The sequence below is a fragment of the Dermacentor andersoni genome, chromosome 11 (genome assembly GCF_023375885.2).
Source record: "Dermacentor andersoni chromosome 11, qqDerAnde1_hic_scaffold, whole genome shotgun sequence".
Lineage (NCBI taxonomy): Eukaryota > Metazoa > Arthropoda > Arachnida > Ixodida > Ixodidae > Dermacentor > Dermacentor andersoni.
This window is the reverse complement of record NC_092824.1, coordinates 72,116,375-72,134,167: the sequence shown is the minus strand read 5'-3', so window position 1 is coordinate 72,134,167 and position 17,793 is coordinate 72,116,375. Positions and strand designations below refer to the sequence as shown.

At 41.2% G+C, this 17,793-nt stretch overlaps 1 protein-coding gene across 5 annotated transcripts in view; it reads right to left on the bottom strand.

The window, feature by feature from the left end:
• Positions 1-17,793, bottom strand: part of LOC126519810 (CAP-Gly domain-containing linker protein 4-like) — a 69,636-nt gene that overhangs the window by 39,353 nt on the left and 12,490 nt on the right. For 3 of the 5 annotated variants that reach the window (XM_072285324.1, XM_072285325.1, XM_072285326.1), the window contains 4 exons: positions 17,242-17,324; positions 13,900-13,960; positions 13,624-13,718; positions 489-9,468 (listed from right to left, as the gene is read on the bottom strand). In XM_072285324.1, coding sequence (XP_072141425.1) covers positions 9,257-9,468; positions 13,624-13,718; positions 13,900-13,960; positions 17,242-17,324 — 451 coding nt within the window. In that variant the 3' untranslated portion in view covers positions 489-9,256. Of the gene's footprint in view, positions 1-488; positions 9,469-13,623; positions 13,719-13,899; positions 13,961-17,241; positions 17,325-17,793 lie in introns of those variants that run through there. The other 2 variants (XM_055065420.2, XM_050169119.2) reach the window with 2 other exon arrangements.

Genomic DNA, 17,793 nt, shown 5'->3' with positions numbered 1-17,793 from the left:
AGCGACTTACTATCAGGTCACGAAGAGCATGAACGTTGTCAGCATGGCATAGCATTCTTGACAAGAAAGGAGAGAGCACGGAGTTTTCATGGAGTTTTCTTATCAGAGGGTGCTAATCTGGAAATTTCCAAATTCCGTCAAATTGTTGATATTGAAATCTTGTCAACTTTCTACGGCATCTCCGAGTGGTTCAAAATGCCACCATTACAGAATTTGGCAATATGGCGGAATTTGACAATAAGCTAAGAAGTTGCACTTAGCTCATGCAACAGCAGGGCCGCAGTAGTATGCGAGTTAATTGATGCTTAAATCTCCATGTTTAAAAAGCATTAATTCAAGCTCCATGTAATGTTAGCAAGAACATGTGCACATACTAATAACATGTGCCATATGTTTGCAATAATATGTGCCATGTGCTTAAAATGTCCTTCCAAACATGGTCTAACAAGTGGGCATGTAGTTGTCAAGAAATTGAACAGCAGGCTATGTTGTACTTGAAACCAATTTTTTTTCTTTATTAATGACTATATGGCTGAATCATTTTAAAGCATAGACGGTTTTGTATAATGCAATACTAGTTTAACGATCTTAACGTCCATTTGCATTTAAGAAATTGCACCAAATATTTTTAATGACAATAACCAGAATTGTTTACTTCACATAAGACATCTGATATTCTTACTGAAAGAAAGTAGTAAGTGCAACTTCAACAGTGGAAACGAGTGCAAAAAATAAATGACAAAAGTAAATATTAAAAGAATCTGCACTAGAATAAACATGACACAGCAACTATGCATGGGCTCTTTGAATTCATGAAATATAGGTTAGATATACACATCCACCACAGAAATGCAGATTCTGTAAATGCCAAGCCATTCAGGTACTCTGGCCAGTGCAAAATGTTCGAAACATAATAAATGAGAAACCAGGTACCAAGAAAGTAACTATTTATCCCTGTCTTATAAACTAGCCACGCCTGCCAACTAGCACAGGAAACAAGAAACGACAGCTCCTCTAATAGCAATAAGCATAAATAAGTAGAGACAGTATGAAACAAAAGCAATGTTGCTTTGCCATGTCAAATAGAGGTATGTTTCAATGGCAGCCAGCAATTAGCATTGTTCCTATAACAATAGAAGAGAGTTCCAAGTTCCAAAAATGCATAGGGTATGAGCTTTGAAATTTGCTAACAGGACAGCATGAATTCATTTCACACTGCAGCACCATATAATGGGTGCACGAGGTCTTTGATGACAAAATGATGACCTCATGAGTAGCAAGGACATTCTTGACAAGAATTGACATATTCATTCAAAAATGTTTACATTGTTTCTTCTGCCTGTGTTTTCAAAGGCAGTTGAACAAAAGGATCTTGAGCTTCAATTATTGACTGAACTTTGCTTCAATAACGGCTGCATGTTTCAACCAGATAGTGCATGTTGGTTTTGGCCAGTGCTTCAATGGTAACAGCCTTTAGCAAGTTTTTTAGGGGTGTAGCAGGTTTATATTCATAATTAAGACCCCACATTGAAGGTGATGTGACCGTAGAAGTTCACAGCCACCCACTCTTGGGTGGCACTGGCCCTGTAGGAGCAATTAAATCAATTAAGAGTGCCATCAGATGACATTGTGCACAGAAAAGATGGAGAAACGACTACCTAAATGGCGTCTGACCACCGGCAGCCCTAATTTCTCCCTCATTTCCCTTTTTCTTGGATAATAATTGTGTACATAAACTGCTGTCTTGCTCCAAAAAGGAAGGATTTGGAGGCATTCATGAAAGTGTCAATCTCATTGTTGCTGTGGTCGGCATGTAAGGCAACTAGAACCGCATATGGATTTATCTCGTTTGTACAACGGAAAGCTGATACCCTGGATTAAATGCACTAGACAGGTGACAGAGGGGTTGTGGAAGTCAAGCAGAAAGAATGAGAATGTTAAATGTCTATGGCGACTTGATGTCATGTCTTCAAACACGTCGCGCACCCAGTACATTAATAACGGTCATGTTCTGTGCAATTCTGGTCAGATCAGACCTCACGTGAGGTGCACAGTACGCACAGACAGTGGAAGAAAGAGACAAAACTTGGCAGACATAGAGAAAGAATCACTCAAGTCTTACGCACTGCATGCAAACAAACAGCAACTTCTGAACATATGCTTCTTATGACCAATAATTTAATTCAGGGGTATCACACGAAAAAAAGAAAAACCAATCTGATTATGAGACACACCATAGGGAGGGTCTCTAGATTAATTTTGACCACATAGAGTTCTTTAATGCACACCTAAATACATGTACAAGAGCGCTCTTGCATTTCGCTCCCATTAAAAATGAGGCCACCATGAATGAGCTCAAACTCACGACCTCGAGCTCAGCACTGCAACACCATAGCCACTGGGTAAATACAGAGGGTGTGACATTATGTGGAACCACAAATAAATCCCAAGTGATGACTATTGCAGTGCCATGGGAGTGCCTGTACTATTGCAGTGCCTTACATAAGACACCAATATTCACAGCCATCATAAAGAGCAGTTCCACATAGGCACATGGAAACCTATGTTGTATTTTCCTTCATATTACAGTAAGACTAACTTAGACTACGTTATCATGCCTGTTTTTAATAAATATGTTCATTGCTAGCTTACTTCTGTGTTCTGTGTCCTCCTCACCCTTCATCCATTGTCTCTATGCACTGCACATCTAACATAAGCAGGTCAAACTAAGTAGTGTTCTGGCACATCCTTAAGATGTGCAAGACCAGCACAGCACCATATTACACACTTCCCAAGTCACACAGAGAACTTAAGCATTCTGATTCGGCAATGTTTTGCACGCCCTAATGCCTGGCTCTACGAGCAGCTATCTCTGCCGACTTCCACAAAAAGGCAGCAAATGTTAGCTCGCATCACACATCTAACGATCCTATCAAAACAAAGTTTTTTGAATGACCACAGCCTCTACATTTCATGAAAGTCACAGACATGAATCTCAGAGAACAAGTGTGAACGTCAATTGACTGAATCTTAATTATGTTGCTCGGTCATTTACACTCCTGGCCATTGAGTTAAAAAAGTGCACAACCAGTCTCACACTGTTTTGACATAGTGGATAAAAAAGCAATATAGTCACTAAGGTGCACCAGGAAAAAAAAACATAAAAGGACACATACAAATGTGTATGATGAGAGAACCATGGCTTTGGTAATGTTGCTATATTTAAAACTGATTTTCCTTGTGTGTCTTGTTATACCACCTGGCCATCTAATGACTATGATATCCCCTGCAGCCATCAAATAATTATCATCTGTTGAAGATATAGCTTTGAATGCATGTCACGCATATTCAGCATCATTAAAAACAAACAGCTGAACAGATTAAACATTTCCCAATAATCATTCTCTTGTGTGCTCTGTTTACTTTTTAATATGTAGTAATTACTACTGCCGTGATGACCAAGTTCAATATGTTAATTTGGTTTACGTTTAGAGGTGCCTTTCATGAGTGGCGTTCATGACATAGACACAAAAAAGATTTTGCACTGTGTTACACAAAAATGCGAACGGAAATGTGAAAAACATTTCTTATTGAGAGCAAACATGCACAAGGGAAATATATAAATGCTAAACAGAAAGAAAGCTCATGATAGCTTGATGCTTCACACTGCACTTAAAAATGAAGTGCAATGTGGAGGCATAACAAAAGCACCTCCGTACTTTCTTCACAGCAATTTATGAGTTCGTATCTGTAACTTGGATATTCGTGATTTACAGCACAAGAAAGATCTCCGGGAGCCAAGGAAAAGGTGGAGACGACATGAGTGCTGCCTTTTAAAAGAAGGTTTATTGAAAACATGTGCCAATTAAACATACAGGGTCACAAAAGAAAAAGATTAAAAGATGTTGCTTACAAGGTCACGCTGTCTTGCAGCAAGACTTAGCTTGGCCAAACAGACTGGTTTATCAATATCCACTTGAGGGAACATTTTCATTTGCTAAAAGGTGTACTCAGCTCTTATTTATCAAGCCATTGTTGTTCATGTGACTGTTTATCAGATTTCAATAACGCTTACATACTTATGAAAATGAGCAAAATGTGAACAAGGTGAATGCAGGAGCCAACGTTTCGACAAGTGGACTTGTCTTCTTCAAGGCCTGGCCTGGCGACAAGTCCACTTGTCGAAACGTTGGCTCCTGCATTCACCTTGTTCACGATTTGCTCATCGTCTTGAATCTCCATCTCCCGTATTCCCCGTCTTAAAGTTCTCTGGATTACATACTTATGAAGGCACATAGATAAGTGCACCCGTGAAATTGCCATTTCCATATCAAGAAGTGCGCATAATCTTGAGCCAGCCATTTATCACTCAAACTAAACATGCCTTTATAGGTAACACTTTAACTGCACTTTGCCTTTGTGAAAACTGATTTTGTTCCCACACTTTTGAAATTCTCTATTTTCTTTTGCACGAGTGTGACCGTATATATATATATATATATTCAGCACAGGTTTTCAATAAACCTTCAATTGAAAGATGGTGGTCATGTCATCCGTACTTTTTCCTTGTCTCCTTTCTTTTCCCCCCAATGCTAACCATGAACCTTCTTCAACTCATCTAGTATTCCATTCATGTTAGCTTGGATATGTTGAGTATATGTTCCAAGAAACTGCACAGGTTTCCTTAAAGTCTAACTGCACTGATTATGCAAGAGAATCGCACTACAATGTATGCATATTCACGGCAGTACAGTCACCACCAGACTGAAGATGCATCTATTGTGGCTCAACTTTAACAAACACAGGCTGTAAGGAACAAACCTCACATTATTGGGAATCGACCACATTCAAGGCACCTCAACCAGAATACTCAAGCACCCTCCACCGGAAAAGCAAGAGAGCTTGAGGCAACGACTGCCAGAGAAACACTACTAGTACATGTGCTCTGTGCATCATTAACATCTAATTACTCCTGCGTTATTAGCATGCATGCTTAAGGACTATGAACAACGTGCACGCACTGAAGGTGCCACAACTCCTGTTGCACATGTGCTGCAGGGAACTCAATGTCAACGCACAAGGGACCCTAAATAATTGCTGCCCTTGTTCTGTGCAGCATGCACCAGACTTTAGTCTTCTAACTTCACATTTGCGCTTTCTCTAGACCATGGTTCACTCGTCAACGAGCAGTGTGCAAAAACTATACAAATAAATATTACAAACATGCAAAAGTGTGCGCAAGAAAAAATTAACTAAGTTGTGATGTGTAAACTTAGGTGTACATAAGAAGCACAGAGAACACATAAATCAGAAGTCTGCCACCCCACCCCCCAATCTTCTTTTGGGGGGCGGGGTGGCACACCTCACTGGACCTCTTGAAGTGCACTGTGCTAAGTCATGGTGCTCTCATGTAACCAGCACACTATTCCTTACTCTGTACTCAACTTTGGTATAGTAACTGGCATTGGAGCAGGCATCATCAACTACCAGTAGAACAACAAACAAGTTATCAGTGGAGTCCTTGGTTTTCCTAGAACCTTGTATGCAAACCCTTGCTCTGTGCCTTAGGTGTGAATTTGCCCTAAACAGAAGCAAACAAAACTAGCTCCACCCCCCAGTTCCCAATCCCCAATTTGAAATCTAAAGGTTTATTCTCTAGCTTGAGATCTGGCACAGGGTACAGCCTATCTTATTACCTGATAACTAGTGGAGTGCTCTAAGGTAAGGTAGAGAGATTCATCAGACAGCAGCGCTGCAACCATTTCTGGCATCACCACCCTTAGCCAAGATGTTGGCACGACACACATGTGTTAGAACAGCCCAAGACCCTAGCCAGGTCAGAATCATACCAGGACGCTCTAAAAGCCTACCACCGTGCATCATCACCATACCGAATAAAATAAATGTACCACATCAAACAAAGCATATATTTTGGCAGCAGTGCTGATGCTGGCACTGCTACAAGCTCACTCATCACTTCCTACAACACACTTCACAGTAAAAAAAAAAGACAAGTTGTTCCCCAGCGTGCTTTCAAGTGAAATTAGGAACATTAGGGCACAAGATGTAGTGGCTAGTAACTTAGTGCTCCTCAATCTGTGGTCCATGGACCTTTGACGAAGGCCTTGGAATATCTATTAGAACCATCTCAAAGATTTGCCTTTGATAAATGCCAACTATCAAAGAGAGCAAGTCAGACATCTAACAAGGCATTTGCAATGGCCTTCCTTTGTAATGCTGCTTGAACTGCATTGATCCAGACTAAACTGATATTGAAAGACAGTGAAGTCAGCGCTGAACTGGGTTTGAGACTTCTGCCTTCAATGTTAGCTGATGTCGGCAACATCACCTTTCTCACTGATCACAGAATGTGCGTGACATTTAAGGTACTTACAGCTAAACCCTGATGGCTGCAAATGTCTTTTTAATTGTGGCATTATTAGTGTGCCATCCTTTTGTGCATGCATCTCCATAAATAAAAGATGCATAGAGAGGTCTCTAAATGACAGCTGAAAGTTTGAGGACTATCACCACTTAACTGATTAACATTATTTCGCTTCTATCCTGAAGCTTATTTACATCTGTGGCACGGCTTCAGCCAAATCACAGAGGTCAAATACCTGATCCAGCTTCTCAGCTGATTACTAGGAATGCCTGGTACTGAGCTTTTTCCCCTGGGGACATATTATGTGACAATCAGTTTGGCAGTACTATCGCCTTCACATGACGTAGTGCTCAACAAGCCAGTCAGCTCATTCGAGTTTGCTCAACCAGTCAATCAACATGCGCCTGATGGCAATGCTATCAATGCCGAAAGTTATAGTCGCAGAACGTGTCCCTTGTAGTGCAGAAAGTTTGGCGCTTCAAGCAGCGAAATGCACCTGGTTAACCATGAAGCCATAATCTAGATTGGTACCTGTAGTAGGGTAAACATTTTTTTACTACAAGAACAAAAGGTATACTGATGAGTTCTTGCAAGGCAATTCATTAAATGTTAATAAGCTCTCTAACAGTGACTTTCTTCCTGTAATGGGGGTTTATTCGGCTCGTAAGGCTGCAGCGACAAACTCAGCTCCAGCAGGCAGGGCGCAGCCAGCGAACGAACTGGGTACAAGCCACGCAATGGCAACGGGGCTTTTCAGCCTGCCGATCTTCGCCACACTCCTTTCAGTGCCTTTCCGCAAATATCATTTCCGTACGCTACAGGGGAGGACGGCAAATTTTCTTCCCCTAATGTCGTTTAAATGCAAGTCAACATTTCACTCTCATTAAAAGAATATGACCACAGCCGGTAATCACAACAAGTGACCTTGTACTCAGCTACAAAATGTCATAACTCACTAGACACCAGGAAAAATGCTTCAACTTTGCAAGACCAGCTTAGTGTCCAACATCGCAGTGAATATCTGATGTTAGTAGGCAACCTACAAGTTCTTAAATGCTCCTGCACTTAACACTTCGCCTAGAAAGCGGACAGCAGCATTGCCCTTGACCGATGCAATCACTGTGCTTCACAAGCAATCCCCAGCGATTTTCGAGGTTAAAATTTTTAGCCAGGCACTCCTTGCATTATACTCAGTCTCATACACAGCAGGCAATGCTACAGAGGCTGGGGAAACTTCTCTCACTGCTTGCATTCATGACCTACAAATTTAGTGCATCACGTATAATCTAAACAGGTATGGGGTCTTGTAAGTCAATGTAAAATAATGTATCACACTTTTATATAGCAAAACATGATGTAATTATTATATGGAAGGTGTCACAGATGTGAACCTCTTTACAACCGAATAAGTGGAGCGAGACATTTCTAGAACCACTAGTCACAATGCATAACTTGCGCTCACAGCCAAAACATGGTATGTCGCATACTGGAGACACAAATGTGCCTAGTTAGTAAATGACGACGTATCTTTGTGTTCACAGAGTGAAGTTGCAATGTATGAAGTAGTTTTTACATTGAAAGCATTCAGCATCAAGAACTGTTCTGCAAAGCATGCAAAGTGAAACTTCTATGACTACGCTTTTTGCATAGCTTCTGCAACATTGCCTGCCATGTATGACATGGATTATACACAAAGGCAATGGAGTGTAGAAGCACTTTTGAATCAACTGCCAGTCATAGGTATTGCTGAGGGCTGTTACCAAAGTGTAATAACCGATTCAGGGGTTATCACCATTTTTGACTGGTTAATAGTGAAACAGTGAAGCAGTTAACAGTGAAATCAAGGAACAGCTTCAAGTTGATACTAGTTGGGGAATGAGCGCGGAAGTTTTTTCAAACTTGGGATCAAGCGGCTGTGTACCAAGGAAAGCTGTTTCAACTGTGTTGTGTCCAAGTGTCTTTAAAACTGTTGTTCCTTTCTTTGGTTCTCATGTGCTAACTTGACCGGATTAAGGTAACTGAATTTGTGTCCAGCTCTAGCACCAACTAGCCATGGTACCCTTGACTACTTCTTTCTCTAGGCATGGCATGACATGACGGGCCAGGTCATGTCAAGACAGCACATTGTTGAAGCTCTTGATACATCACTCACGCTTGATGTTCGCAAAACCCACTCACAGAACCAACTGAAGTGTTTGCCATTCGATATGACATGGTAGACTTGGAAGTCTGTGGTCCTTAAAGTTACAATAATGTGTACTGCAATACTGCATCACATAAAATTGCACTGTGTAGTTTTAGAAGCATGGGGGCTGTATAATCAAACAGATCACCTGGGGGCATCTAGGTGTACACAAGATTGTTTACCCAGAGAAGGCAGATGCAGCAAAAAAATAAAAAAAAAGGAACTTGAGAGCTGATATGCTTACTATTAATGTATTACCATTAGACTGGTGGCAGAGATCTCACATCACTGACTGAGAGCAGCTGTAGTAAAGCACTGTCCTGAATGTAATGTATGAAGGTTCGACAGACTACCTTTAAGACAAAGTCTTCGAAGCTGAGTTCTCGAATAAGCTGACTTCTAGGACAAGCACCCACCAAGGCTGTTGCTTATATATATATATATATATATATATATATATATATATATATATATCAGTGAACTTCTGTTAAGAACTTCCAACAAGACCTATGCAACATGTTTTCAAGGTCCCTTCTCATGGTTGTCTTGGGGGGAGTCCTCTGGTATTGCCACAAGTTAAGTCATGCAAAATTGCAATCCCCGGCTCTGAATAGCCATCCAATTCCCTGCCCCTAAAAAGGCAGAATCAGGCCTACCATGTGCTCAAAGTAAGCTAAAAGCCATTCTCAAGAGTGTGGCTGCTCTTCAAACAACTTGGCGCTATTGATGCCCCGCACCGTGACCTTGTTGGGCCGGACAATGAGACCATGGTTTGGCTTGCACGTGAAATAGCGCCTCCCTTGGACGCTGCCATCATTCCTACCCGTGGGCCCACGCAGTTCCACACCGAGCCAGGTGCCTTCCTCAAAGTGCACTGGACCGATGTACCGGATAACGCCTTTTGGGTGATGGGAACACAGAGGTACAAAGGAGATGGAACAGACGAGAATTAACGCAGATCATTACAATGACCCAACAGGTCATGACACAGGCATTCACACTGTGAGAAAAACAAAACAACAATGGAGGTCAGCAGACCCGTATTCCTTAACAGCTTTAAGTCTGCTTTCTTACATTGCATTTTTGCCCAGATGAAGGTAGTGCGAGTCATCATTGAAATGCAGACATACCTATAGCCATGCATGCTAGTGTTTAATGTTTACACATGTCATCAGAGGAACTACACTGACATCTTGAAGATAATAATAAAAAAAGTGCAAAAATATTGTAGAAATCATAAGGCAAAGGAAAAGGAAAGAGAACAAAAAGGACAACTTTTCACAGGTAGCATTGGAAGTAACATGTTCTAAATTACACGTGCAGTACTTTAACATTAAGCTACAATGCCTGCTGTCTTTCCGTCAACTTTCTTGGGTATTTGCGTACAGAATTAGCCCCAGGAGCTGTTTATTATTATACACAAAAAACACTTATTGAACCATGAGAATTCAAGCAGGGTTGCACAATTATATGAAGCATAAACAGTACCGGCGGGCTGCTGATGTTTAAGAAAAAACAATAATATCTGCAGTCACTGTGTGTCAACTAAAATTGTCTGTTTTGTTTTCTTTGCTCAACTGTTATATTATGAGTCATTAAACATAATGAAAGATGTATTATAACTAAATAAAGACTATGTGATGATTTCATTCTCAGGAAGCTGTATGTCTGCTAAAATGACTGTTTTAGGCCTCGCAACACGATGTATGTTTTAAGCCTATAGCAACATTCCCGACAAGCCTCACACACCTATAACTATGCATTCCCATGGTGACTGATAGGAAACACACACACACATAAAATAGCACCAGGTTGCACTTACGCTAATATTGTAAGAAACTCTGGTTTCAGTAATGGAAAATGTCGTCTTCTTGTCTCTTAAGCTTAGTTACGCCTATTGTTTTCTGTTCCATACCCCATTGTATTATTGCCATCACACCTAATACAATCATCGCCCCATAAACATAACATATTTTTAGCCATAACAGTGTCAGATGAAATGACAGATATGGATAGAACGGTCACCAGCAGTCATTACTGAGAAGACTACATGTACCATATAACGGGCCACAACAATAGCCCTGATGACTGTGACTGCTAAGTTACTAGATGAATCAGGCTTAAACATCACAGTATGCGACACTGGCCCTGAAATTTTCAGGATGTTAAGCAAAAGGGCGCAACTATGTCAGCATTGCTTATAGGTTACACATCTATCACCTGACAAATGTTATTCGAGCCTAACCAAAGCTCAAAAGTAAGAGTGGCCAAAAAGTTTGCTGTTTGCTGGATATTAGTTGTACATGACCAAATACTACCGCAAAAATATACTGAATCAAGCTGGAATTTGCAATTTTAGCCATGTCAGACAATAAAACTTTTTTTATCGGCAGTAGGTAAACAGAATTCCACTGATTGCCATGTCTGTGTTGTTTCTCAAATTTCAGTGTCATAGTTTAAACAATATAAATGCTTACTTAGTGTACAGGACTACAGGCCAGGTCAAGATGCATAACACTAGCAATACTAAATCTTCAATGAACATAAAACTGAATGTTCCATGTATATTCCAGGCATCCTTTGCAAAGGCTCTGCAAAGAATACCTGGACACAAAGATTAGGAAAGTGGGTAAATAAAGCTGCATTAAGAGGTTCAGCATGACTACACTAAAAAAAAATTAAAATTGTGCAAAAATAACTGCCACCATGCCAAAAGTGCATTAAAAGCTGCTCACAAAAGCATTCCTAAAGCCAGTGCTTGTAGCTTAATGCCACTACATGTTACTGCACCTATGGTTAAGCACCTGACAGCACATTAATTAAATTCCTAGACCTTCTAAAAAACAACATACCTAATTACATGCTCGTTTATGCATAAAAGAGACTCTCTGCTCAAAAGAAAACCACCTACTGTTCCCTCTGTGCGAAAACTAGAACTAGTAGGATAAACTCCTTAGTTAAGCCGCAATACAGACAAAACGATTCGTGAAACTATTTTGTTGTTCTATCCCACATACGGAAACAGGTGTAAGCATGAAATGCTCCTTTATTTAAACGTATTCAACGTGCATTCTTTATTCCATGCCTCCTACAACAAAATGGCTCCCATGCCCACATTTATCTATGTTCCTGTGCAACACCATGGTCGCTTGGAAAACAGCCATAAGCTCGCAGCTTACACAAGCAGAGCAGGATCTCTAGGCAGGTCTTTATGACACAGTAGAGGCATGGCAGACTCTACAGGCGAGGCTGGAATTCTAGCAGTGATTCTGTTTGCAAGACCTTCAATTGCTCGTCTGTCAGCTGCTGCACAGTGAATCTTCTATTTTTCCTCATCTATTAGCCTTGCAACTTTTGGACAGTGCCAATTCTAGCTGTGTGAGCTGCTGCCAACAAATACAAATGCACGTTATGCCCTTTTCCAAGGCTGCACTTAGCCGAACTGGCCTGTATTGGATCATACCTGGCACCAGTGAGCAAAGTTTTATTTTTATCATCTATGAATGCATGGCTTCCTTTGAATTCCATTGTCTTTCCTATAAACTCCAGTGATTTTTCCTCTTAACTGTCACATAATTCACACTGACTTTTTTCTTTTTTTTTTTACTGGATGATGGAGTCACCTTACAATCCCATACAATAGATTGAGAAGCATTTCGTGCTTAAAAATCACTTCAACTATGAACTAATTAGGTACACACAAATAAACTAGAAAGACTAATTAGCATCAGTAACATATTCAATGGAGCAGTAAAAAATGCAATGCCAGCAAAACATGCTCTTTCACAAGAGTCAACTAATGAGTGGCATCCACTAATGGCAAGAAATCAGCGCAGCATCTCATGACAAATTATCAACCTACAAGCAGCGTTACATAGTAGCTGCACGGTCTATCTGCTGTTAGACCTGTGACTAAACTAGCAACACGCACTTTAAAGAGCTTGAGATACTCTACTGATTAGTGAAACACAACATGTTACAGGTTGTATTAAAAAGTATACAGGGTGCCTGGATGGTTAGTGCCTAGTTTCAATTTCTAAGTGCTTAAAAAATTTGAATGGATTTCAACAAGATCCGATTTTATTTTGCAGAACAGTGATTATGAAACATGTTAAAGCAATATTGATATGATACACGTCTCCAAACTTATCTATAAATATCTGCAGACGTTTCAAAATACCACTGGCAGATTTCTCAAGACTGCAGTTTGGATGTTCATGAGGAATGCTACAATTCGCACCTCCTACTGATTCAGCATCTGCTTCTTCGTTCAACAATCCCAATCCTTCAACCAGTTCAGCAAGATAAAGTAATGTGATGTCAAATAAAGCTACAACACTTTGTATAGGGAGGCTGATCAAACAGTGTTAAAGGGACACTAAAGAGCAACACTGAAGCAGTTTAGGTTGACAAAGTTCTCTTGAAGAACTCTATTTTTGTTGATTTTGTGATAATAGGTTATTTATTAGAAAAGTAAATGACAGTCAAAGTTTCTTTTGGAACCCCAAGGCCGGTACACCAGTGTGACATAACAGATTGCAGAGTATTTCCTTCGCATTTCAACCATTGCGGTTAAGTAAACGTTCTTGAAACTTCACAAGTTCAGTCATTGGCTCTTTTGGAACATAATGTAGTTCATTTTTACAGGCAAGTTTTTAACTAGACCCGAGCACACGGTGTCAAAATCCGTGACGTCACGGCGATCTGATGCCGGAATTTCGAAACAGTGGCACCACCCGTCTTCCGTTTTCCTGGCTCACCAAGCATCTTCTCTCGGCAAGAGTGGAATTTTCGATATTATGGAAGGTTAATTTACTAACAATGTTCAAACCAATTTTCTCCTTTAACACACAATAAGCTGCTCTCCCATAGCTTGGGCCTGCAATTCATCATTGTCTGCTGCTTGGTTTCACTCATTCGTTATAAAGAAAACAAATCTGGTTTTTTGCTTAGCCAAGTTAATGAATCCTTAAGCCATCAGAAATTCAAAGCAGGCGCTGATATTCTAGACACCCTGTAGATAAGAAAAATTAGGCTGTGGGTTGGGGCTTACCAAGCTCATTGCAGACAAACACATTCATCCCCACTGTCAGCCAGCAGCCCTTCTTGAGCACGGTCTGCACTGTTTTAGCATGCTGTGACTTTGCGCTGTTCTCGGCGGCAGCCGGAAGATGGGGAACAAACAGGCGGTTAGGGATCAGGCACGGATTTGCACGCTGTCTCGTGCAATGTAATGTAAGCAGTAAAAAGCGTGTAACAAAGCGCAGCAAAAAAAACAAAAACAGGGAGAGCAGTGGCATTTGAGTTGTTAGTAAGCGACAAGACTCACGGTGGTTTCTTATCAGTGGAAGTTGACCTCTGGGATGCGGGGCTACCACCCGAATCACCATCTGGAAAGAGGTGGGGCACCCGTGTCATGAATCGTCTGCTCCCGGAAAAATCGTACAGCTGTGAAAAGGTGGACTTACGCAACACAATTCAATCAATCAATCAATCAATCAATCAAAAAACATTTATTAAACATAATTATTTACAAAGAGACTTATATAAAGACAGGACACCAGTTGTGTGAAGGGTCCATAGAGTAAGAAAAAAATATTAGGATATTACTATAATGACCACACAAAGCAAGTACTTAAGGGACACTAAGGTGAAAAATGATTTCTTCTGCATCAGTAAATTACCATTCTACAACACCAAAAACACCACTCTTACAACGATAAGACGTTTGGCAAGCCAGAAAAAGCGCAAGAATGAAATACGGGTGGCGACGCCTACTTAAGTTCCCTCACCTGGGGGCTGTGACGTCTTGGATTTTGATGGCATCTTCTAGGGCCTACTAATTATATATAGCGGCACAGATGGACTACATTGTGTTCTAAAGGAACCAAATATTAAACATGGCAAGTTTTGGGAACCTTTATTCAGCCAACACGGCCCAAATGCGAAAACATACTTTGGAATCCCTGACGTCATGCTGACGAACCGGCGCTAGGGTTTCAGTGCGAAATTCAAATACTGATAATTGGACCTGCATTTTCTCATCTAATAATCAAACTATTTTTTTTAAATGACTGCCTGCAGGGTTCTCAAACAATGCTTCATTAGTCTAAACTGATTTATTGTTTCGCTTTAGTGTCCCTTTAAGTAGAACGGTAATTAAAAAGTCCCAGGAACTCCTCTGGGAGTTGTCCAAGTATGCGTAAGCATTACACCACTTGCTCATCACCACGTAGCTCGGTGTCATTATCAATGTTATGAAAGTTGATACGACCGGTATAAATGACAGCGCTGCGACAACACGAACTGCTGCGAATGGAGGGGAAAGGTGAACTGATGAGGCAAGTAAATTACTGCAGATGGCGGTGCCAGGTGTGCTAATGACGTTCCGATTATATCACTCTTGAGTGCCTTTTCCATGCACGTCGAACGATTATGTGCCACACAAACAATATCTTGAGCACGATCTGGAATGCAGACAGAGGGTGCCGACTTCTGTTGCTTCGCGTGCTGTGTTCTCACTGCTTCACGTTGAAGATAGACAGGTGGACCCATGTCTTGGAAGCTATCTGCGAAAAGGGCAGGGTGCGGCATGTGCGGAGAGATTTGCGAGTACCGTGTTCTCGCCGCCTCAACCACAGGCAGCACGAACAAAAAAAGCCGCTCGCTGCTGAGGGCTCTGTCTATATTGTATGCATGATTACAAAAAAATGTATGTACTTTTCGCTTCACGCTGCTGAGTGCTTGAAGCCTGCTTCATGTCCGCTGCAGGTCAGCTAGGTATTGCGCTATCTCCGGGATAGGCCCACATTGTTGTCTTTTGTGACGGACGGTTTTTCTCGTTGGGTAAGCACAGAAACGCTTACACATTTAAAAACGGAACATATATTAAGAAGTATGCCAAACAGAAGACAGCAAATAAACAATGACAATTGACCCTCTAACAGTCTTGTAGTTAGCACTCTGGTGAGTTGATTACAAGGCACATAAGCTATCAGGAATGCTGCGACTATCAAATCAAATTTTGGCAGTTTAATGTCCCAAAACCACGGAGTAAGACATTTAGGAGGTGAAACTCCTGTCAGCGCGAGCGAGCGCAGGCGACCAGATAAGGTCACAATTGTTGTATGCGCCGACGGGGCCGTATACAGTGGCGGGGCCATATACAGTGGCAGGGCCATGCGGCGCGTCGTAGAAGCCGCAGCGAAAAAAAAAAATGCAGCGCCCGGGCAGGCGGATCCGACGCGCTCTCAACAGCGGTAATTTCTTTCCAGGCCGCCAGCACGATAACGGCTCCGCGGGCTTGTGCCCTTTTCTGGTCGCCGCAAACAGAGGAGTTTCCACTCCTAAATGTTTCTTGCTCCGTGCCCAAAACTACCTACTGGGTCATAAGGAATACTGTAATGGGGGCCACCGGATTCACTTCGACCACCTGGGTTTTCTTTAACATGCATGTAAGCATACTAGCATTTTCGCATTCTGCCCCCACTGAGATAAGGCTGCCTTGCCGAGAATAGAACCCACAGCCTTGAACATAAAAGAAAGGCACCACATTCACTGAGCCATCGTGGTGGGCACAATGGAAGAGTAGAAACAATAAAGAGCAACACTACACTCCATTTCATATACATATAAGCAGGCAAAGTTGCTGGAGCTAAGCAAGTAGTAGCACAGTCACAGTTCCCACTCCATGCATTTCGAAGCGCAGTTCTTTATCTGTCATGCATGTTACAAAACGTCTACAAGTGTGTTACCCTTGCTTCCTGCATGACTTGTTGCTTACATGTATGACTTGTTGTATGTATGACTTGTTGTATGTATGTATGACTTGTTGCTTACACTGTAGCTATTATAGAACGCACTGCGGTTTGCGCAGGTCTAGTGCCGTTATATTTTCTAGTTACGCTGTCGTCGTTGCATTACACATTGCTCACTAGCCTCCCTCATGGGTTCAGTTGAAACATGTGAATATTTGCCAAGAGGGAATGGACGACTGCGCTATCATTTTGTGCAGGCAGGTTGGCTGAATGCAATGTGGTGCTGTACCATTTTAACTGCATTATCTTGGAACTCTTGTAAGCATTTACAGCAAAGCTATTTACTGGAGTTCCACAGCAGTTTTTGTGTGGCCGTGGTGACAGCAGCGTTGCCGGTCTCAAATATCAATCAAAGAACGGCCTGCATAGGAGCCCCAAAGTGGCCTTATGACCGGAGCATTGCGGAAAATGTGCAGCTAGATGCCAGCGCCAGCAAAGAATCTGCAGTATATACACAAAAATGTGTTGACTATACTGGAGAGTATGGATGTATTAAGTTATATAGTAAAGCATTTGAAAAGGCTCGGGTGTAGTGAAGCATTTTCCAGTTTTGGGTTGATTTCAAACAGTGTAGAAACAGACCCTTAGTATTTCCAAAGGGCGAGAGAATTCACTTATACAGCTTCACTGTCTTTGACGTAGAAGTTGCTCAGGTTGGCATACATGTGCAAAGATTTTACAAACTTATTCTGTTACTCTTAACCTCTTAGTACAGCACAATGTTATGTGGTTCCATTAACTCTTCCAATACTCGATACGTTAAAAGCCAGATATGCCAGAAAACATCAATATTTTACAAAGAATCACTCTAAACTTGCTTGCACATAGTTGCATTTTCAGCACATAACACATACCTGTGGAGCTTCTGCTGATGGATGTGTTCAGATCAACCAATGAGTCCAGGTCAGATGCTTCCTCATCTGTTCCTGGAGGTATCCTATTGAAAATGTAATGATAAGAAGAAAAAGAAATGTGTGCAAGAACATATTAAATCTAAGTAACAGAGAAAATAAGTGAAAGATCTTAATGGTCACATCCAATTTCTGGTACATTTCTTCATGAAAGATTGAAAGTTGCCCATGTTTAAGTACTTCTTATATTCTTCTTTGATTTTTATTGATGCAATCAGGATACGAAGTCTAGTTCCAAGTAGTTTGCTATGTCATGACAAGAACCCTCTATGAACATTTCATTGCTTATTTGGTGCCAGATAAAATGGTTCAAGGCAGGCGTTGAATATTTTAGCGCAATGCCATGAAAAATATGCACACAGAATAGCGCAATTTTCTAGATGTAAAAAAAATCAGAAGGCTATTACAAGCCTCAAAAGCTTCAAGCATTGAGAATGTTTAATGAAAACCTCATATTACATGCTAGTTCAGGCAAGTTATTGCTCAATGCACATA